This window comes from Cebidichthys violaceus, unplaced genomic scaffold, assembly GCF_023349555.1.
Source record: "Cebidichthys violaceus isolate CVI_PGR_0920_01 unplaced genomic scaffold, fCebVio1.0.p SCAF_50, whole genome shotgun sequence".
In the NCBI taxonomy this organism is placed as follows: domain Eukaryota; kingdom Metazoa; phylum Chordata; class Actinopteri; order Perciformes; family Stichaeidae; genus Cebidichthys; species Cebidichthys violaceus.
In genome coordinates, this window is record NW_027176706.1 from 744,444 (window position 1) to 766,355 (window position 21,912).

Below are 21,912 nucleotides of genomic sequence, written 5' to 3' on the forward strand. Positions count from 1 at the left end.
GCAACCCTAAAAAGGATGATGTTATTGCTTTGGTGTGCGGGGGGGCGGGCAGCAGTCTGAGCTGTTTCCACAAAGAAGGGGGAAGAATTGTCCATGTGGAGAGTTGTGCAACAAGGTGAGGAGGCCAAACGTTATCTCACAACTCTACACTTATTCCCTTGTGGACTTACTGCAGCCTCTTAAATACACAGTGATGCCTTGTTAATTCATAGGAAGACATAGAGACCCCCCCCCCCCCCCCTCCCCTCGGTTGTTTTCTCTCTCTGCTGTGGTGCTGGTGGTCAGAAGCCGAAGATATTGTCCCCAAACGGACTGGGAGCGTTTCCATTGGCGGTGTCCCAGTCGGGTTCGGTGAGCCAGTCTTGGGGCGTCAACCCAATGTCCAAGACCTGGGGGTTAGTACGCGACACTGCCAGTCTGAGGAGACAGAGGGGGCAAGAAACAACGATGAATGGATGAATGGACCAGTGAAACAACTGCGACTCAAAAGGAAAGATGCTATTAGCACCCAGGTGTCAGAAGCTAGCAGTGTTATTTGCATCGTCAACAACAACAAAAAGAGCTCCGTTTCATGTTGTAAAAACATTCAAAACAAGATAAGGCTGATGTAATTCTATGTTCTTCTCTCTTGGTCCCATTCATAGACCAAAGGCACCAAAGGTTAATCCACCTCTCAATACTTCACTATGACTTTCAATCTCTGTCTGTGGCACTCAGACACGAGTCCTCCAGCTCCTGCTGAAGACACACATCTTTCAAAATTTGGGAGACTTATTAAATGTGCAATGTGCAGGGCAGCGCAGAGGATTTGCTGGAGACAATGTGGCGGACTGAGATGTACAGAGGTCAGGTTTCACAATCCTGAGGAGAGAAGCTTTCTGTGAGTCCGTCTGTGTTGGACCTGTTGTAGTTCTGGTTCTACCGGTTTCAAGACCAGTAAGTGATGCCTGTTAAGATGTAGATCTACATGTAGTAGGTCTACACACCTTCAGAGAGACTCGGGTGAGACACCGCTTTTAAAAAAATAAATAAATAAATAAGTAAAATTAATTTATAACTGTTTATTGTGCAGTTTTTACCCTTTTTTGGCACATAAAATCACTCAAAATACAAGTGTTAAATGATTTAAGGAGGTGCTGTAATATTTACACAATATCATCATCATCATTTGTGTATTATTACTATTATATCAATATTTCAGTTTTAAATATCACGGTTATCGTCAATACTGGTACGTCTTAGCACCTCTATGCCCGTGTTCATGGTAATGGAAGAAGACATTATGCAGCTAATTGATGTTTTTTTGGACAACAATGGAGGCCTTTGGCTCAGAGGAATAAGATCGAGCTTTGGAATAACAGGTAATACTAGTCAGTGGGGTCTTGTTCTGGGATTTGTTGAGAATGAGAAAAATACAGAATAACGCCAGCCTCATCCTTTAAGACAGCAGAATAAAATACGGTTATGACATATTAAAGATTTTAAAAAAACTAGCCTAAATGATGAAGATGTGTTACACGGAGCAAAAGCAAAATCAAAACCTCCTCTAGAAGAGCAGCATTTATAAGTTCTCTGCACAGAAAACAAAACTACTCGTTTGCCACAGAATGAACGGGCCAGGGAACGTCATCCAGTCAGAACAGCAGCTGAACAGTTGCTCTTTAGTTTCTCCCTTTAAAAATTTTGGGGCGAAGCAATCATTTGAATGCAGCTCAGCCTCACAGATACTTTTGTGCAACCAAGGCCTCAATCTCTTCTAAATAAGATCCCTCCGCCCCTTTTTCCTCTCCGGCATAATAATATTTGCAGAGTCCAGCTGGGAGGTCAACCGGATTTACTTCGAGACATTCGGTTCACCCGAACCACGGGATGACACCGTTTTTAAAATCGGCCACTAGACTTCAAGCGACCCACTGCTCCACTTTCACACCAGCGACCGCGGAGAGAATAATTGCACGACAAAGCCTTCAGTGTGTAGCGGAGTCACATTACTCCCACTGATTCAGTCCATTCATTGAAAGGCAAACAGACTGTGAAGAGGGGTTATCAGGGAGGAGGGGTGGGAGAAAGGCAATTTTGTGTGATATTGTGCGATATGAGATGGGAGGTGACGATACTACTTTGAATCAGCTTTCTTTTCAGTCGACGATTATTCCATCTGGGAGGAGATAAAGGACACAGGAAGCTGCTGATAACATTACCGACACGTTATTGTGGCATTGGGTTTGGTGGTGATAGAATGGAATGGGTTACGTTTAGGTTAGTAATTAGGACTACTACACTACGTAAGGCTTGTAACAGCTGATAGTGGTGCTCTACTTTACCTGGACATGAACCATAGCTATCCAGAGCACAGCTGGAGACACAAACACACAGCAGATGTGAGGACAGTTTTAAAAAGTTTAGCTTTCAAATTTAAATAAAAAAAAAAAATAAAAAAAAAATCAGGAGGATGTGTATTCTGCAGTACACGGAAATCAGCAGTAAGGGGCGCTGTAGGGCAAAGCAGCACAAGAGTGGCTGACAGTGCACAGAAAAGTGATGAGGCAGAGATTGGGTCGTTTATTTTAACAAGCAGCAGAGAGAGAATCAAGTAGGATTCATTTTATTGTATATTAAAACATGAAGACGTATCTCACCTGGAGAAGGCTTCATCCAAACCATCTTCTGTCTCCTGGAAGAAGAAGAAGAAGAAGAAGAAGAAGAAGAAGAAGCTTGTGAATACTATAAAAATATTTGGTAATGGTGTTTTATTCAACTACAGATTCGATTTGATGTAAGACTCAACCGAGAAATCTCATGTTATTGTCAACTGTATTTAAACCTTATGATTTGACAAGCGCTTAAAAAAGGGACAGCGCATCCCGAAATCAATTCCACTGTAATCGGTGCAATTTATCAATCTACATCGTTTTGGTGCGAGTTGCTAAATTGTGGAGATATCTGCTTCCTCTCCAATAGAAAGAGACGTTGCTGTAGAGTTCTTCAAATGTATTTTTTGCAGAGTGCATTATAGTCCCATTATATTGTAGAAAACTAGGAAAATCACACCAAAACAATGTGGATTGATAAATAGCACTACAGGTAAGAGGAAAAATGTGTATTTTTGTTTTTGGGGTGAACTGTCCCAAATCGATTTGAAACACAGAAGACTTGAGATCCAACTCTCAAACACATGTTTAAAGAACACTTAGTTGAGCTGCATGAGGCTCACTCGTCTACAGGTGTAACCCAGAGCCAGAGGAGGGGAGGAGCTTACACAGGCGGGGTTGTTGTTGGTCTCAGAGGGCCTGTGGTTATCCAGCTGGTCCTCCTCGGCGTTCCCATTGGTCTCCACGACCACATTCACACCGTCGTCAAAGTCCAACAGGTTGTCTGTGGCAACATCTGCACGAGAGGTGAGGGAAGGACAACACACACACACACACACACACACACACACACACACACACACACACACACACACTTTACTTAATGTATGTTATTAAAGAGACTTAAAGTCAACTCCCATGTCAGCATGCTGTCCTGTCAGGCTGTAATGCTCACTCCATACATAAAACAACTTTTTACTGCTAGTAGAACAAAACATGTCAAATTTGGTCTTTTCCCTTAAATTAGAAATGTTGATCCTCATCCTATATTTTTAGTAGAGGGAAGATACTATTTTCATTTTATATTTATTTTATTCTTTGTTTTTTGTAGGTAGGTTTGCGCCTGTATTTGGTATTATAATTTGTATTTCCATACTGTAAAGAGATGTCTCATTTTTGATAGTTGTGTGTGACTGATTTGAAGGTATTATTTGTAGGTATTGGTTTGTAGGTATTATTATTTTTAAAAATGTCCCCTTTGTCCCCACCAAACAACATCAGAAAATTAGACAAAAGAAGTGGAACACTTAATTGACATCTGGACGCATTAGACTCAACTTGGGTCTCTATAATATTTTGTCTATGAATCGTATTCATCCTATTTCAACCCTTATAAATCGCATGGTTCTTTAGTGTAAATTAACGCTGTACTATGATTGTTTTTACCTTTTATGTGAAGCACTTTGAGATTTCTCCGCATCTTAAAGTGTGCTACATAAATTAAAGTCATTATTTGTGTTATCAACTTGTTAGGCTCAGTTTTCGAGCTCCACTTTCTCTCTCAGCTGCACGAGGATTTAAGAAATGAAAAGCGAAACACCGTCGCTGTGAAGTCTTTTGGGTGCCACACACACACACACACACACACACACACACACACACACACACACACACACACACACACACACACACACACACACACACACACACACACACACACACACACACACACACACACACACACGGCGTTCTCACCCGTCCCCTTCAGGCTCCCCAAGCTGTCCGATCTCTCCGAATGGGAACTGCTGCTGGCCTCTCCGGCTGAACCGGACTTCACTCTTTTCCCTTTCTCTAGAGAAAGAGAAGAGAGAGAGAGAGAGAGAGAGAGAGAGAGAGAGAGAGAGAGAGAGAGAGAGAGAGAGAGAGAGAGAGAGAGAGAGAGAGAGAGAGAGAGAGGACGTGATGCAAGCGGGACAAAAACGTGTTAATTGCAATCTTAACAGCAGATAGCGGCGTCCTTGGAGCTTCAAAGCCGATTCAATACAAAAACACAAACGGTCTCAGAAGCTGATTACAACAACTCCCACATAGACGCTGCCTGTGTGTTTTGTAGATGATGCGTGTCATTTCCAGAACTGGAAGGGTTTGGGACTTTTGGTGCCTACCTTCTTTGGCCACTTGCCAGAGTTCAAAAGCTACCGTGAAGGCCTGGGCTACCGTCAAAGCCACGGCCTGAGCCTGGAGAACAGAAAGACACACTTTGTTACAGAGCGTTACATTGGGAGCACTGAAAGGAGGCAACGCAACCTGAGGTTTTCACAGATTATCTGTCTCGTGTACTACTGTCAGGATATAGTGAGAAAAAGGTATTTTAATGAAATTACATTTATGTCTCATGTGGGACATTTGATTGTGTGAATTATTCCTACTTTTGTCAAAGTAATGCAAAGTGAGGATGTAATCTGTAGTCATATCTAGTGTGCAGATATAGACTAGTTACTTTCTGTGCTTTTACACATGTTGGTAAACTAAAGTAACCGAGTAAAGATGATTCGCCGTGGAAGGATTTAAATTGGGATAATGCTTTTCATTCTTTAAGACTAGACTACTTAGACGGATGGAGAGTTTATTTGAATCAAAAAGCAAAAATGACGTCAAAAGGTCAACAGTCATGTCAAAGTAGTCAATGCCGGGACTGAAGAGCCGTTGTAGAAGAGGACAAAGAGTTCATCACCAGTGTCTCCATCAGCAGGACGAGAGAGAGAGAGAGAAGCGAGTACTGAGGAAGTAGGGTATTATCATTAACCGAGAGAGAGAGAGAGAGAGAGAGAGAGAGAGAGAAGGGGACGAGTGTGGAAGCATGTAAGACGAGAGGAAAAGTGCCCTTCTGTTTTTCAACACACACAGGAACACAGGAAGATGACAGACGGTTCGGGGAGCGACGCTTCTAGGGTTTCCTCTTAAGAATGGAAGATGAGAAAGAGGAGCTATCGCATCAGAGAGGCGCGATAGCTCCCAATGATGTCTCAAAAAAAAAAAAAAAAAGGAATGAAAAGCACTCGGGATGCTGGGTGTCGCCGGTTTTTAACTCAGGAAGTGAAATCAAAGCGAGATTAGATAACCCACCCAACCATGAGGAGAGCGCAAAGCAAAACGGAATTTTGTTTTTTTAAAAATCACTGCGCTGGAACTTCATTTATATTCATCATACATTAAACATAAAAACACTTGATTCTGTACTCAAACAACTCACCACTTTCCTCTTGGAGCAGAGGTAGGCGTGGCACTCCAGGGTCCCATTGAGGGTGTTTTGAGCGATATAAGCAAACACTTTATCGTGCAGCTTGTCCACTGTGCAGTAGGATATTCTGCAGGCCAGAGGTTGACAGGTTAGGAGGACCGGCACACCGCGGAGAGGTCACAGGGCAAGCTCAGCTACACGGCAACGTAGTGTCGTCGGGTTGTAAACTTAGCACTCAGCGGCTTTCGGAAGAGCGACAACGCCGTTAATGATTGATCTGAAACACGTGCGCCGCTCCGAAACATACCTGTATATGGAGACATTTTCCAGGAGTTTGTTGGTCGAGCTGTCGTTCAGGACGATTCCCTGAGGGGAGACCTTGAGGGCAACCTTCTGAGGCTTCTTCCCGCTGGCTTTGGCCTGTTACAGACGCCGCGATTAAAGAGAGACGTTGGTTTACAAGCATAACAATGTGTTCAGCGCATACAAAAGAATTTAAAACCCCATTTTGATCCCCGAGACTGTGTTCCAACAAGGGCAACGTTCTGTGCATTAAATCCCAGCGCGTGTAGCACTTGTAGATGTGAAGAGCACTTGAGGAAGCAGTAATCCCGTTGACCGCGCGACGTCCTGACAGCTCTCACCGTGGCCACGATCCTCTTCACCGCTGCAGCCGACAGGTCCTCTCCTTTGGGCTGGTCCACGAGTGTCATGCCCAGGTGACGGAGGTTAAAGGTCATGCCCTCGACGATGGTCTCCCGAGTGTCGGTCCAGTTCTCTGGAAGCTCTACAGATTTAAAAAAAAAAAAAAAAAAAAAAAAAAGAAGAGTGCGTCAGTAAATAGATCAACAGGAAACCGTTGGTGTTGAGCCCATGCATCAAGTTTAAAAACATCCAGTATTCGCCTGCCTTTCCCCCCTTTTTGCCACTTCATGTTCCAAAAGAAATCATTTCAAAGCGCTTGAGGAAAAACACAAATCAGAGGAAATGTAAATGTTGAACTTAAAGTTGAGACATTTCATCTGCTCGCTCCCTGAAGAGGAGAAGCAAAGCAGTGGTATCTAGGTCAGAGGTAGGCTTTACGTAAAGCAAATACTTCAAACTCCAAAACAACTTATTGGGCTCGACAATGAAAAGGCAGCAAAGAGTTAGGAGCAAGTGTACATGGACTCTGACATGCTGTGATAAGAGGAAAGTGTGCTTTTTTTTATTTTTTATTTTTTTTTTACTTAATGTATCCCAAACAAGGCCACATAGGTCCCTCTAGGAAAGAGCATTAGTCTCAATGTTTGTATGGAGAAGATAGCACATTGATATGTTTACTGTGTAGAAACTGGGACCAGTGAAGGAACAGTTGCTATCCGCATGTGGCGTCTTATCAGTTTCTGTATGGTGCCGGCCGGCCCTGACCCTCTGGCTGTGTTTACAGAGATTTCCTCAGAGAAAGGGCGGAGGGTGGGGGGGTGAGGTAGAAAAACATCCCCATTACCTAGAAATCCATCCTCCGAGCACTGCACTGCCTCTGGGATCACACACACACACACACACACACACACACACACACACGAAAAGGTTTACTTGTATCAATTGTTGATGCGACATCTCCTGCCAAAACTACAAATGGACACAAACCGAGATTACATTTGATAGAAAAAGGTCACCAACATGTTGAGGCCTTTTAAAGCTGATAATGGCAACAAAAGAAACAAGATAAATCACACAGAAGCACCACTTTTAAATCTTGCGTTTACCAGAGATGTGCTCAGAAAGTTTCTTGAAACAACTCAGCATAAAAAAAACCTAATTATTACCTAGAGAAAGCTTTGTCGACTAAGACCAAAAACACGACCGATTAGTCGACCAATCGACTCAGAAGGGGACAGCCGTACGTTTAACAACTCTTTATGTCAGGCTGAAGCAGGATTCGTTGCAGGTTTAGACCCCCCTCAGTAAACTCCCCTCACTATTGTGGACCGGCTGTGGTTAGCGGTCCAAAACCGCCACAGTGGAGAAGGACCGCCCACCGACGGCCAACGGCGCGCCTGAGAACTACGGCAGCAGCGTCGGTACAGTACCAGGCACCGCTGAGCCAGGGAATGCGGACGGTCAACGAGAGCGACACCTGCAAGGAAACAGCTGTGCGCGCACGTGTGTGTGTGTGTGTGTGTGTGTGTGTGTGTGTGTGTGTGTGTGTGTGTGTGTGTGTGTGTGTGTGTGTGTGTGTGTGTGTGTGTGTGAGCCGAAGGCCGAGCGCAAACCAGCCGACCCTGCTGTAAATTACACGTCGACCTCTGTGTCTGTTTGGAGATTATCCACCGGGTGTGAAAAACTAGACTTTTTCCTGATGGCAGGGTAAGAGAGGAGGCGTAAGATAAAACAATACCCCCCCCCCCCCCCCCCCCATCTATCAAATCCAACACTAATGGAGGAGTATCCATTTCATGTATCAGAGTGCAGAGCCTTTGTTGAACACTGTGGCAACAAAACAAAAAAAAAGGTCCAACTGACAAGCGATTCACATCCTGGCTGATTTGTGCTTCTAAACCAAACAGTGAATCACTGTGGAAACCACCAACTGTGGCCCTAAAACTTAGGACCGCTACAGAGCCAAACAACCTTTAAAACAAAAAAAAACAACTTCTACCCCATTTGCCCCCATTTAACTGGTCTTTTTGGCATGTGCTGGTTTCTACTGAGAAACGTGTTGGTCTGGAAGTCTCTGCAGCTGCAAAGTTAAACAAACAGTTCAGAGGCATTTAGCCTCAAGTTGAGTCACCAGGATGAAGTGTAGATGGGCCAAATAAACACAAACTTCCATAACTGTTGCAATGCGAAACAGACGTACCAAGTCCCTTGACTTAGAAGAGCTAGCGGGTTCTTAAACGGTCAATGAGGTGAGATCATTTGGACTCTTTTTTTCCCCCACATAAGTTACTTGGTTCAACAGCATTCATTCTCATTGCAATGAAGTGATGCACTTTGTGTTTTATTTTATTATATGAAACCAAACTTGACAACTTGTTCCTCCCGATGGTTGTTTGTTCATGTTTCTTCAATTGTTTGCTGGACGTGGATTTGATGAAAAAAAAAAAATAAAAAAAAAAAAATAAAATAAAAAGAACTATAAACCAACCAATAAAACCATGACCAGCAGCTCTAAAATGTTTTCAGTTCCTCGTGTTTTTGCAGCTGCAGAGCCCGTGTGTTTGTACGATTTAAAATTTTGAGAGGCCCTTTAAGCAGACATAAATCTCAACAACAAGTATTCACTCGACAGGTCTATCCACGTCATAACGGAGTGCAGACACATCCTGCGTAGAACTGCAGCTCTCTGGCACTGAACAATATTATAACCCTGGTGCTATGAAGGCAGGGTCCGTGCGCAGTAGGTGTGGGGTTCTTTAGAGTCTGACTGGTGGCCTTCTAGGTCTAGAGTCTGAATCAGGCGGCAACCTCCGGATCTGAAAAAGTGAAGCCATGAAGTGAATTAAAGCTGCATTCTCTCTAATGGCCATCGGGGGGGCGACTCCTCTGTTTGTATAGAAGTCTATGAGAAAATGACTCTACTTCTCTCTTGATTTATTCACTCAGTAAACATTGTAAACATGAGTTTATGGTCTCAACCTCTAGCTTCAAGTCTTCTTCAATACAGCATGATGCTCATTTTGTAAATTATGGTCCATTTAGAGTCAAATGGACCATAAAGCAGGGTATGCTTTAGGGCGGGGCTACCTTATGATTGACAGGTTGTTGCCACGGAGTCGTCTGTGTTTTCATCTTACAACTTTAACCCTTTCACAGTGCGTCTTCAGTTCATGAACGTTAAATGTAACATTTTGGGTTGCCTAAAAAGTGTAACTTAGAATCACAATATAGCATATATATGAAATAAGCACATGTAAAACCTATTTTTGTGCGAAATAAATACTTGACGAATGAAAAGTACCTGAGTATTTTGTCTTTTAATTAAGAACTCAAGCGGCCATTTGACATGTTCAAGTGAAATTGTAGACAAAATAAAAATGTCCAGCTGTACACCGACCACGTCTACCTGCATGCACACAAATACAGAGAAATCAGATTAAGACAAAAGTTTGAATTAACCAAGTTTAAATCGGATTTTCTGCAAAATTTAAGTTAGCATGTGCTTGTTCTTGTCAATTTAGACGACGCAATTGTGTATCACAATATCTCTATACATGATTTCATTCTGGTATGACTCCATTATGAGACAATCAATCATCCTATTGAATCATTGCACAGCCCTGACTGAAATAGAGGAGTTTACTACAGAGCCAGTGCCATGCGTCGGTGAAATAACTACTTCATAATCAAGATAGAAAGGTTGCCATCCTGGCAGCGGTTTTGCCAAACTGACCACGATCCATTTGAGAGGGTCCTTATATATAGAGAGAAGGCCTCTCTTCTGTAGACAAGCCCCCCCCCCCCCGCCTGGCCGGTTCTGGACTCTGGCAGCGTGCCGGTGTGGGTCGTCTAGGGCGACCAAAGCAGGGCAGTAAAAGCAAAGAAGTGGGTACGGGAGCAGGGAGGCCTTCGCCATTTAAAAAAAATGGTGGCGTCTCCATCGATTGAATAGGTTTCTCCTCAATGCAGACATGTTAAGTTGAGCGCGTGAAGCCCACAGAGCCACATTGATGGCAATATTTGTGCAAAAAAAAAAAAAAAAAAAAAAATGCTGGTTCTTAGGTGCTACAGCTGTATTGGTGTTCTGTCCGGACGGTTAACTGCATTCACCTGATTTTGACTGGGTGGTGAGAGTCGGTCTTGGGCGACATGGGCCAGCGCTGGTGAGGAATGTGAGCCCTGCAGTCCATAGAAGACCCGGTACTCTATACTACAACACAGCACTTCTGTAAACAAGTGGGTCACTAGCTGCATTCACAGGAAGCTTTTAAATTTCACTAATTATAAGACTAAGAGCCCAATTAAAGAAAGAAAAAAAAACAAACCCCACCTGAGATGGAATAAACCGGCTCGTACTCAGAGAAATCACTCCACACAGGCTGCGCATGTTGGGACTGTACTCGACTGGACTGTTTACCGAGGGGCATTTAACTCCGTGAAGCGTTATCACTTTAATTCACCGCTCATGTTCTGTAAATATCATCCAGGAAGCAGGTTGTCCCACGTGACCGGAGGCTTCCGACAGCAAATACATACAACATCTGGCCCTCACCCATTAACACGGAAAATGTGCTGGCAACACATCTGTCCCGGCGTAGGACGAGTGCGTCTCGGATTCCTGAGGCTTTCGCTGCTTTCTTCCCCTTCAGGTGGAGCTCCTGAGGTCACACAGCAACGGCCGTCTACTCCACCCAATGCTTCACCACGTCCTCTCCGATGGAATTTAAAATAGACCGGCTTGAACTCGAGCCAACCAGGACCCTTGCACCGACTGACTCGCAGCATTCCTGGCTTGTCGTCTTGGTTACAAAGCCACCCAAAAAACTTTACAGCCAGGATCAAGTGAGATTTAGTTTACAAAGTGGCCCTTGAGTGCTACAATGGGCAACCAGAGTGCCTTATAAGAGTTTCATGTTAATGTTGCAGTGTGAGGGAGCTCCTGACCTGCTGAAGGGCTCTTGAGCAAGACACACACACACAATAAAAAAAAAAAAAAGAAAGAAAAAAAAAAAATCACTGTAAATTCTAGTGCTGACCTCTGCACTTCCTCTATGGTGTGGATGGAAAAGGAGATTATCTACAAATCCAAAAGCAGTGAGAACATGAGTAAAACAAAACAAGGGACTTTTTCTCATGAGAGGGAGATAACTTTACAAATATATATATATATAAATAAACATGATATTTAGAGTTAAGTGTCCTGTTTTTTCTTGGGGCTGTGATGTAATGTTTTTTTTCTGCCTGGTTTCAAAATAACATGTATTTCCGGAAAATTCCTCAAACAAGATTTAACCGCATTGCAAACAAACAGACCGACTCAATCTCCTCGGTACGAAAAAAACAGGAAAACATTTGTTTCTTTCCAAAAAAAAAAAACGGAACCAAACTCCAGGGGAAAAAAAATCGCTTCTTTAAGTAAAAATATTTTTTGTAGTTTTTGACCCTTTATCCAACAAAGTGAGACGTTTGTATCGTTGACATTCACAAGTAAAGATATATGTCAAACTTTGCTGCAACAGCTGTTTCCCTTTTCTTTCTTTCTTTCTTTTTTTAAACAAAACGTTAAACTTTGACAGAGTGAGCTTGCACACGTGACGTCATTGTGTTACCATAATTAAAATAAAACACACACACACACACACACACACACACACACACACACACACACACACACACACACACACACACACACACAGCTGTAAACAAACGTCAACTTCTACTCAAACAAAATGTAGCTTTTTCCTCTCAAACTAACGACCGCTTCTTACTTCTGTGTCTGCCGGCGGTCCAGGACTGTTTCGCCATACTCGGGCTCCGGATAATGGCTCTGCCAGCCGACTTCAGTGCATCCATGTCGGCGTTTGAAGCTGCAGAGGAGTCGGTGAAGTTTCGCAGAAAGAAGAGAGAGAGAGCGAGAGAAGTGTTGTTGACCACCGGACTGCTGATGGAGGAGGATGGACTTGTGGTGCCTTCGCGTGCTGTCAGAAATACCGCTATTTACGAGGTCAGCAGCGCACGTGAACCAGCAGCCCACACGAGAGAAGTCCATGTCGCATTCGGGTAAAATGGGACATTTAAAGACCGTTTAAGTTCAGACGGTGCGAGAAGGCAAAACTAGGACAAATTAGTTTTCATTATGTTATTCAGTTCAGTAATTCAGTTATTCATTTGTGTGCTTTTTAAAAAATTGTGTATCAGTGTATTAAAGTCAGTTGTAGAATAATGCTGCTCAGAATGTCTATAAACTATACTTATACTTTTTATCTTCATATTGCATATGAGCACATTGTTATTGCACTTTTTGGATAATTATTTCACAAAACAGTTGTTGAGATGTGACATTTAGTCAGTAGCAGCCACGAAAGCTCTCTATCACTAACTTAAAAAAATACATATTTTCTGATATTGATTTGTTTTGATGAATGTTTCTATTGTTCTCTGAAGTTTCAAAAGCTATAACGTGTCGTGAATAGAGCTTCTACTGCGTTATCTTCCCGGAACTGAGCGGCTAACAGCTCAAAAATATTTACTTTACATGTATTTCTGCTCATTACAACACGTACACAAAACCTGCACGACAAAGCAGCTCTGTGCCTCCAAGATTTCTATTTTTAAAAAAAGAAGTATATTTGGATGTTTTGTCTGCCTTAAAGCAACTGAATGCAACTTGTGAAAGAATTTCCTATTAAGAAATAGGTATTTACAAGGAGCACCTGAAGGCATCATAAAACCACAGGGCAACCACTGATTTTAAACACTGGTGGAGCGATATATTTATAGACGGAGGATGTCAACAATATTCATCTAGCTAAGCTGAACGCTTCAAACATGTATGATGTGTTGGCTTCATGAAAATGCGTTCAATTTGTGAATGTAGAAAATGTGGCAGTCAGGTGTTTGTGGGTTGATTTTGGGGTTAAAAGTTCAGCCTCCTGCCAAAGAGTCCTAAGAAGGAAAAGTCGACACACACAGATGAGGACGCACACACACACACTGAACAGCTTGCATTGCCACCGGCAAGACTTTCTTTAATAGTGATGGCCAAAGTGAAAAGAGTGACACAGCCACCATCACTTTAGAGTAAAGAAAACAAACATGGCGGAACAATGAAAAGATAAAACAAAAGCACTTTTCCTTTTTTTTTTTTCTTTTCCCTCACTTCTCCTTCTTTTACACAAACCCATAAAAGCAACTTCAGAACTGAATTCACAACACCAGAGCGATCCACCACAAATAATACTTTTTTTTTTTTTTTTCTCCAGGTAGGCAACATGACAGCACAACATGGTCAAAATGGTTCAGGAGGGGGGGAGGGGGGGGTTAACCTCCCCCCCCCCTCCCCCTTCCAACACATCACATTCACAGAATCCTTCCTGGTCGAAAAATATAGGAAATCAACTGAGCATGATGGGAAATATCAAAAGGAGGTGCCACTCAATAAAGGGTTTCTAACGAATAAATAAACGGGAGTAACACAGTCGGTCCAACTCGCCACGATCAGCCCTGAACCTTGTAAACACGACACCATTCTGAACATGGTCTAATGACAACATAATAATAATAATAATAATAATAATAACGGCACTCTTCTGCAAACATTATGCTAGCTACATCGATCGAAAGTATGGATGGGCAACCGAACATCAACACTTGGCACTTAAGAACCGAAACGAACAAAGAAAACATTCCTCAGTAAGTTAATGTACATCGTTGTAAACAGCTAAATGCCGACTCGTCGGGCACGGTGAGAGACAATCAGTTGGGTTGGCGTTTTTTTTTTTTTGGCGTACCAAGACTCTGTCGCTGTGAAATGACGCGGCCCATGTCCAGTGTTCTGTTCTTCCCTTTAAGTCTGTGACGTTGTGATCAACTCGATTTAAGCCTTTGAATACTGAATTGAAAAGGATCAGATTGAGAGAAATCTTTGAAATGAAAACAAAATCAGAGTGAGAGAGAGAGAGAGAGAGAGAGAGAGAGAGAGAGAGAGAGAGAGAGAGAGAGAAGCACGGCTTTGAAGCTTTGATGCTTTTTTTTGATCCCAGGATTGCAAACTATGTGGTTTCTGCATCTTAAAAAAGAGAAACTGCAAGGCACTGTAAAAATCTGCAAATCACGGTAACGACCGGTTACCTCGACATCATTAAATCCGGTGAACAATGTGGCGTAACGGGTTCTAATTTGGTCCAGAGGGAGAGGAAAGGTGTCTGCAGCCAAAAAAAAAAAAAAAAAAAAAAAAAAAAAAACAACAACAGGAGAACGTTTTTTGGCAGTGCCTGGTCAAATCTAGCAATAAAGAGTTTTTCTGTTTGTATTTTTGCTTCATCGACTAACCGATGATCACCGGAGACTCCAGCATGAAGAGGATGAATCGTATTGGAACGTCTGAGGGACACAGCGAACGTTTACCCGCTCAATATCTTTTAGAAGAAACGTACATCGGCGTAAACTGAAGTGAAAACGTTACAAAACAAACGATCACATGGGGGGGGGGACATGAATAGTTTTTACATTCATGTATCTCTCACTGGCCTTTACTTTACAGGGAACTGAAAACATGTCTTCTGTCTTAATAGAAGCCTTTATGTAGAAAGCAGATTGTTTTTTTTTTTTCAAATTAAAAAGGGGGGGGGGGGGGGGTTACAACAAGCGTGAAAAAAGAAGACATGAAGCGATGCATGATGACGCTTCGGTAGACACGTGACCAATGAATCGTGTGTTCCTTTCTCCCCCTTCAAACAGATCACGCTGGCTAATGGCTAAATCCCAAAACTCCACAAAAAAAAAAAAAAAAAAAAAAAAAGTCAAGATTGTACACAACCCTCCCAAAATAATAGTTCTCATAATAGAACCAAAAACAAAACAAAAAAACAGAGCCAAACACACATGTATGGAGGGGCTTTTGTGTCTGTATGTGGTATCTGTTGGGGGGGGGGGGGCTGGTAAACTCAACAAAAACACAACAACCCAAACCGGAGCAGAGAGCTCCGCCGACGTAAAGAAAGAGACAAAGTTCTGTCAGAGTCACTTCTTGAGGGGCTGGTAGACCGAGGCGTTGGGGTCCAGGGAGGAGGGACTATTGTCCATGAACTTGGAGGAGTAGTGCGGGGCGACGGGGCTCAGGTTGTTGCCGTCCGAGGAGTAGGACAGGCTGGGCATCACCGCCATCACCTCGGCGATCTTCTGCTTCAGCTCGGCGATCTCCTGCTCCCTCTGGTGGATCTGACCTGAGGAGACGAAAGCACACGAAAAGGCGTTCGGATCGCCGCGTTCAGGGAAATGAGGGGAAAACCGAGTCCCTGACTGACTCGAGGATCACTTATACATACAAAGAGAGTCCTTCTTACATGTTGGTACAGGGGTGGGCAGTGTGGATGTAACCCTCTATCATGGTATGTATGATTATATATCACAATATGGATATTTAGCATGATTTTCTTGACAATTAATTGAGAATTAACGACAGAAATGCTTGTTTTTGGTTATTTCAACTAAAATCCCGACAAATCAAAACTTCATCACAACAATATAAAAATGTATTATTTTCATTAAGTATTCCTGATTACTCAAGAGTTATTGATTTTATATCCAAAAGCAAAAAAATATAGTTTTTCTACGACAACATTTACAGAACTAAATAACTTTTTTTTCAACCTGGACAACTATTTCCGCATGTTGAAACTGGTCAAATACCAAACGCTGTGAAACGGGCTGTAACGCTGTATCACTCGGGGGAAATTCCTCAACGCCACTTCACGTCCACTTAAAGTGTTTCGTTTTTTGCCACCGATTGTTATCATGAGTGACATCATCTAAAACTTAGAACGACGACTAAACGGCGGCGCTCGCTACCTTGTGCTATCTCCAGCTGCCTCTTGGCGTCCCCCAGCGCAGAGAAGAGGTCCAGCTTGATGCGGGTCTCAGCACTCAGGCTGTTCTCCAGGTGCTGGGTCTTGTCCTGCATGGCCGACAGCGCCGACATCAACACCTCCGTGTCCTTCTCGTTCTCTTTGTACTTCCGCAGCTCCTGCGTGTGTGTGTGTGTGTGTGTGTGTGTGTGTGTGTGTGTGTGTGTGTGTGTGTGTGTGTGTGTGTGTGTGTGTGGCGGGGATAGGACAATGAGAAAGAGCATTGGAAATGAGATGAAGACGAGGTGACGCTATTAAAGCGTGTACATTTAACAGCATGCGCACCCACAATGCAGCTTGGGAATAACCGGCAGCTCGCTGAAGGGTCAAAGTTTTCGATACAGTTAAATTCCCCAGACGTCCCGCTCCCCTTTCCGACACAAATTAATTGAGTTTTTCTTTTTAAAGAGTATGGCTGCTTTATTTCCTCCACAAAAGAAAGGCCAAAGCAGCAACAGAAGCTTCATTTGGTGGTGGTGGTGGTGGGGGGGGGGGGGGGGGGGGGTTGTAATAGAGGCGGCTCCTGAAACGTTATTAAAGGGCCATAAAAGTAAGACAGAAGTTTTAGTGACGTAAAACTCATTTTGTCAGATTAGCTCTCAGAGGGGAAAAAGGCTGGAGACCTGTTTTACCCTAAATATAAATTACTATAAAGACACTAAACTTCCTAAACAAAGCTGCGCTGAATGCCTGATGCATCAGAAGGCACAGGGGGTCTATTTATTCAATTACATCAATTACCACAGCTAAATATCATTTTAGTAAAGTGATCACCAGCTGTTGCTGTCAGGGACTCGAGTACAGCGGCGGCCTGTTAATGAGAGCTCATTCACGATTACAATCACAGAATCTGAATCACCTATTTTACAATCTCTTTAACGACAAAGGAAGCAGAACTCCATTAACCTGAAGCTTCTATGCTGTCAGAGAGAGATAAGAGAGTCTCCTCCTCCTCCTCCTCCTCCTCTTCCTCACCTGACACTTGCCCTCCAGATCCCGAATCTGCTCCTCCTTGAGTTTCATGTCCATGCTGAGCTTCTTGCACTCGTTCTCCAGCTCTCTGATACGACCACGCAGAGAGTCCGTCGACTCCACTCTGTTGGCCAGAAGAGGAAAAAAAAAAAAAAAACCCGACACTTTTAACGATGGAAACCGAGCTTTCATTTCCCAGTTTCATTTCTGTCCGATTAGCAGAAGCTCGTGTTGACGTGGAGTACCTGGTGGCGGCAGCCAACGCCACGGCTCGGGCAGCAGTGGCCTCCTCCATCTTCTTCCTCTTCCTCTCCTCCGCCAGCTGTTTCTCGGCGAGGGCGCGGGCCTCCTGCTCGGCCTTCAGCCTCTTCTCCAGCTGGGAGATGGTCTGCTTGTCCTTCTGCTTGGCCTGGACGGCGCTGTGGAGCCTAACAGGGCGGGGGGGGAGAACACGGTCAAACCGGGCTGGATCGTAAGATTTAAAAAAAAAAAAACACGCCGGAGAATGAAACGAGGAGCCGTAATGGTCCCGTAATGAAGCTTTTCAGGAGGACGCAGGCAACCAGGAGCTAAAATGATCTTTTGACTATGTTGAAATATGATATTTTTAACTAGCCACAGGCACTTTGTTATCGTTTCAGCTGGTGGTTGCAGGTGGTTCTCCCCTACGGCGGGTGTGGTTTCGCAGGAAAAGCGTAAAATAAAATGCTCCACCTGTTCTCGTTTTGATGTATTTGTAGGGAGCTCGGCTTGTAGGGTTTAAAACCCGCTGCTCCCGTTCTGTGACCGAAGCCCTACAGAGAATCATCACGCGGTCCCGAACTAACCAGCGGCCTAACCCTCGACATACCGTCGAGAGACTCGAGCGCCATTGTTGTCAGACAATAGTGCACACTCTGTCGGGCGCACTTGCGCACGTACGCACTTGTTCTGGAGCAGCTCGTTGTCCTGGCGGAGCTGGCCCAGTTCGGAGCGCAGGCTGCGGTCCTGGCTGCTCAGAGAGGAGAGCTGACTCCGCAGCTCCGACTCCAGCTGACGGTTGGCCTGAAGGTCGGCCTTCAGACGCTTCACGTCCTGCTCCAGCCTTTCAGAAACAGGGAAAGAAAAAAAGGGGGACACGAGATCACCAAAAAGCAAAAACAGAGAGACAATGACTCCATTATTGTATGTAAAGGTGGTGACAAAGCCGTTTTGGCTTTCTTACCGTACGAGAGCGTCCGGCTTGCCCAGCTGGTTGTTGGGGATGCAGTTCTCCACCGGGTCCTTCTGCCCCTTCCCCGCCCCCTTCTGCTTCTTCTCGTTCTTACTGGTGGAGGAACCCGGCGGGACGCTGCCGTTTGAAGAACTGTGGTTCCGCGGGGACGAGTTGGAAATGTTACCCCCGCCTCCGCTGGCATTTTTGTAGTTCTTCCCCGCCCCCGCCGTTTCCTCTTTAGAGGCCGAGTGCGTGTTGGCGTCGGCGTGCGCGTTCTCTCCTGCCAGGTCGTTATTCAGTCTCTTCGCCCCGACGTAGTTCTCTATATACTCCGCCTCCTGCAGTTTGGAGTCCAGTGCGTGTATAATACTGTTGTTATTGATTCCAACCGCGTTCTGTTTTTTGCCCTCGCGCTCTTTCGCGGTACTGTCCTTCCCTTTTTCCCGGTACTCCAGCTCTGGTAGCGGGACTGGAGTGCTTTTCTTTCCAGGAGGCGCTCCGTTCTGGGATACAACGGCGGGTTCCGCCTCGGAGATCCCTTTAGCTAAAGCAGCTGGAGGAGAGCACACGTAGGCAGCGTTAAGACGCATACAAACAGAGGAAACTCCAAAAAACAATCCGGGAACAGGACTATAGACATGATGAATGATGGTCGTTGTGAGAGCGAGTCAAAACAGAGAACATCCCCAGACCAGGAATACTTTCTGCTTTCTATTAACTACAAAATAGAAGAAAAGTAAATGAACTCTGGTGCATTTGAGCTGTTTCTGCTGGTGTGGAAGTTGCCGGTAAAACTCTAGCGTGGACAAAACATCTGGGCCGAGACCTCCTGAAAAGTCTCGGTCTGGTTCTGTGTTTGTTTGCAAAGCAGACCAACCCCAGGATCATAAGATAGTCCTCTTTGTTTCCCTTATACATGAGTGAGCTGCTGACATTGTAATAGGGTTTTGTGTGTGTGTGTGTGTGTGTGTGTGTGTGTGTGTGTGTGTGTCTCTCTCACCCTCCTCTGCCTCCCTCTCCTGTCTCTGCAGCATCTGTTGCTCTGGCGGTAGAGCCTGCAGTAGAAGCTGCATGTAGAACTCGTTCTCCTTCTGCACCTCCTTCTGTTTCCTCAGTCGCATCTTGTAGCTGACGTAGCTCTTAAAGCCGAAGCCCAGGGTGACCACCGGATAGCCGATACTGGGGGAGGTGGAGAGAGAAACACAAAGTCGCAAATTATTATTATTTTTTTTTTTTTTAGGCGTGAAATATTGACGCAGGCGCTATTTCATCATGACTTTCTTTACTATTAAGCGCACGGACAAAAAGCCTCTCCTGTGGCGTTTACCAGTGAGCAGCAAAGGGTCGACACAGGTCCACGTGAAAGTTCTTCAGGTCTTTGAAGCGTATGGCAGCTTCGATGTACACAAACAGGATCCACAGCGATACAGTGGGTAGACACACTCCTCTTTCTGCGTGAAAGCGAGAGAAAGTGAAATGACACAAGAAGAAACAATGGCGCCTATGGATTTCTCGCGAGTCTTTTTGGAGGCGAAAAAGCGGGCGTCCGTTGGCCCGGCCAGAGACACACGATGGGGGGGGGTAGGTACACAGGAAGCTCGGACTGACCTGTGTGCCAGACGTACTGGACCCATACGTAGGTGCTGGCGGCGAAAAACAGCCATTGGACGGGGATGAAGAGGAGGCAGATGATGTCCGACGTGAACGCCACGCACACGAAGAACACAGAGAACGCCTGGGTGCAGGAGGAGGACAGGGACAATTGAATATGGCAAAACAACTCTGGGAGGAAAACACACACACACACATATGTAGTAATATAGTGCTGGTTTCCCATCCACCACTACCATGTAAACACATGTTTGTTTTTTTTCCAGTTGCATAAAGGCTACATGCATTTAATCTTTATTGTGCATCAATCCAAATGTGCTCCAGACCACTTCATAGCATTCAAAGGGGGGGGGGGGGGGGGGGGGGGGGTCGTATGAACAAAGCCCTTACCAGTCCCTGGTATCTGAAGGAGTCGTAGACGCTTCGAATGAAAAGCCAGAAGGGCCACAGGTACTCGAACCTGAACTCCAGCACAAAGTCGGCCAGCAGAACTAACACCCACACGACCAGGAACTTCAGGTACAGGAACGTACTGCGGGAGAGGATGTTAAAAAAAAAAAAAAAAAAAAAAGACAAAAGAAAGAAACAGAGAATTTATAGGTGGCACCAATAAACGCCAATTCTATAATATTCCCAACAAGTCTAATGAAGTGTCTCTATTATTAAGGGCATTGGGAGTGGGATGCTAATGGTTGAGAGACATCTAAACAAGAGAGAGAGAGAGAGAGAGAGAGAGAGAGAGAGAGAGAGAGAGAGAGAGAGAGAGAGAGAGAGAGAGAGAGAGACAGGTAGAGCTGTATAAAGAGAGCGTCGGGATGTATGTGTCATGTCTGGACATGTTGCTTAAAAGCACAGCTGGTTTCTTTCATCTGGCTTGCCGTCAACAGATATATATATATCCTATATATAGGAATAACACGCTGCTGTGACAGTGAATCTCCAGAAGCAATACGCGCGCTTTGTTCCAGTTTGACCCAAAAAACAAATGTTGGGGGTTATTATTTCTCTGTCGTATTCAAATTTGAGACCTCTGACGGACAAAGCACAGGTGAGAAGCCCCGCCGTCGGTGTACACCCCGGACTTCGAAACGAGCGCCCCCTGATATTGCCGCTGTCATCTCAACCCTCGACCATGATAATTCTCTCAAATTCACGCTTTAAAAAAAAAAACTGGAGAGATTTTGGAATCTGTTACAATTCATATTTACGGCAACCTTTCATTTTTTTATTTTTTACGCCACAATTTGAATTTAACCGTTAGAGCCAGAGATTAATAAAAGCACCAAATGCCAACACAAGTAACGTTAGGCCTATAATAATTGTGACATAAAGCGAGCATGTTCATTTTAGCCCGTTGTGCTGCTGCAACCAACGCGTGTTTAAAACATGAACGCAGCCTCGTCTTGACATATGCAGAGAGGCGCCATTGTTACACAATAACGTCCCAGCAGCCCCCTTCTTTTTTTTTCTTCTCGTACCTGCTATATATACCCTCGGTGATTCGGTTCCGTTTTAACGGCCGTCGGAGTTTGCTGCAGTCCGCATTGCGCCGCTTCATCCTCCCCCTGTTTGGTTCACTGGTGATATCGGTCTGGTGGTGGCTGCAACTGGAAATGTCATCCGCTCATCCTCAATGTCCCCACTTCTTCAATTATCCAACCATTGTTGTTGTTTTACGCACATGAAACAAAGAAATAAATAAAAACAGTCCCGCTGAAGGCCCCTCCCCCTTTCACGACACGCTGCGTCCCC

General features: G+C 44.5%; 2 protein-coding genes across 4 annotated transcripts; both read right to left on the reverse strand.

Moving 5' to 3' along the window:
- Positions 1 to 226: 226 nt before the first annotated feature.
- ldlrap1a (low density lipoprotein receptor adaptor protein 1a) lies at positions 227 to 12,447 on the reverse strand. Of its 3 annotated transcripts, none has more exons than XM_068731289.1 (10): positions 12,246 to 12,447; positions 6,477 to 6,619; positions 6,140 to 6,252; positions 5,845 to 5,959; positions 4,757 to 4,829; positions 4,347 to 4,442; positions 3,260 to 3,387; positions 2,640 to 2,674; positions 2,325 to 2,356; positions 272 to 417 (listed from the first exon to the last, which is right to left on the reverse strand). In XM_068731289.1, exons 1-10 carry the CDS (start codon positions 12,328 to 12,330, stop codon positions 371 to 373), a joined length of 867 nt encoding a protein of 288 aa, XP_068587390.1. In that variant the 5' UTR covers positions 12,331 to 12,447; the 3' UTR covers positions 272 to 370. The 3 variants fall into 3 exon arrangements, with proteins under 3 accessions (XP_068587389.1, XP_068587390.1, XP_068587391.1); XM_068731290.1 differs by lacking the exon at positions 272 to 417 and adding an exon at positions 426 to 2,158; XM_068731288.1 differs by lacking the exon at positions 2,325 to 2,356 and having other exon boundaries at positions 227 to 417.
- Positions 12,448 to 13,468: 1,021 nt separating this feature from the next.
- On the reverse strand, positions 13,469 to 21,884 carry maco1a (macoilin 1a). The gene is made up of 11 exons (XM_068731276.1): positions 21,639 to 21,884; positions 20,551 to 20,692; positions 20,158 to 20,284; positions 19,877 to 20,000; positions 19,550 to 19,728; positions 18,559 to 19,102; positions 18,280 to 18,438; positions 17,600 to 17,782; positions 17,358 to 17,478; positions 16,327 to 16,501; positions 13,469 to 15,701 (listed from the first exon to the last, which is right to left on the reverse strand). Exons 1-11 carry the CDS (start codon positions 21,716 to 21,718, stop codon positions 15,499 to 15,501), a joined length of 2,037 nt encoding a protein of 678 aa, XP_068587377.1. The 5' UTR covers positions 21,719 to 21,884; the 3' UTR covers positions 13,469 to 15,498.
- Positions 21,885 to 21,912: the final 28 nt, after the last annotated feature.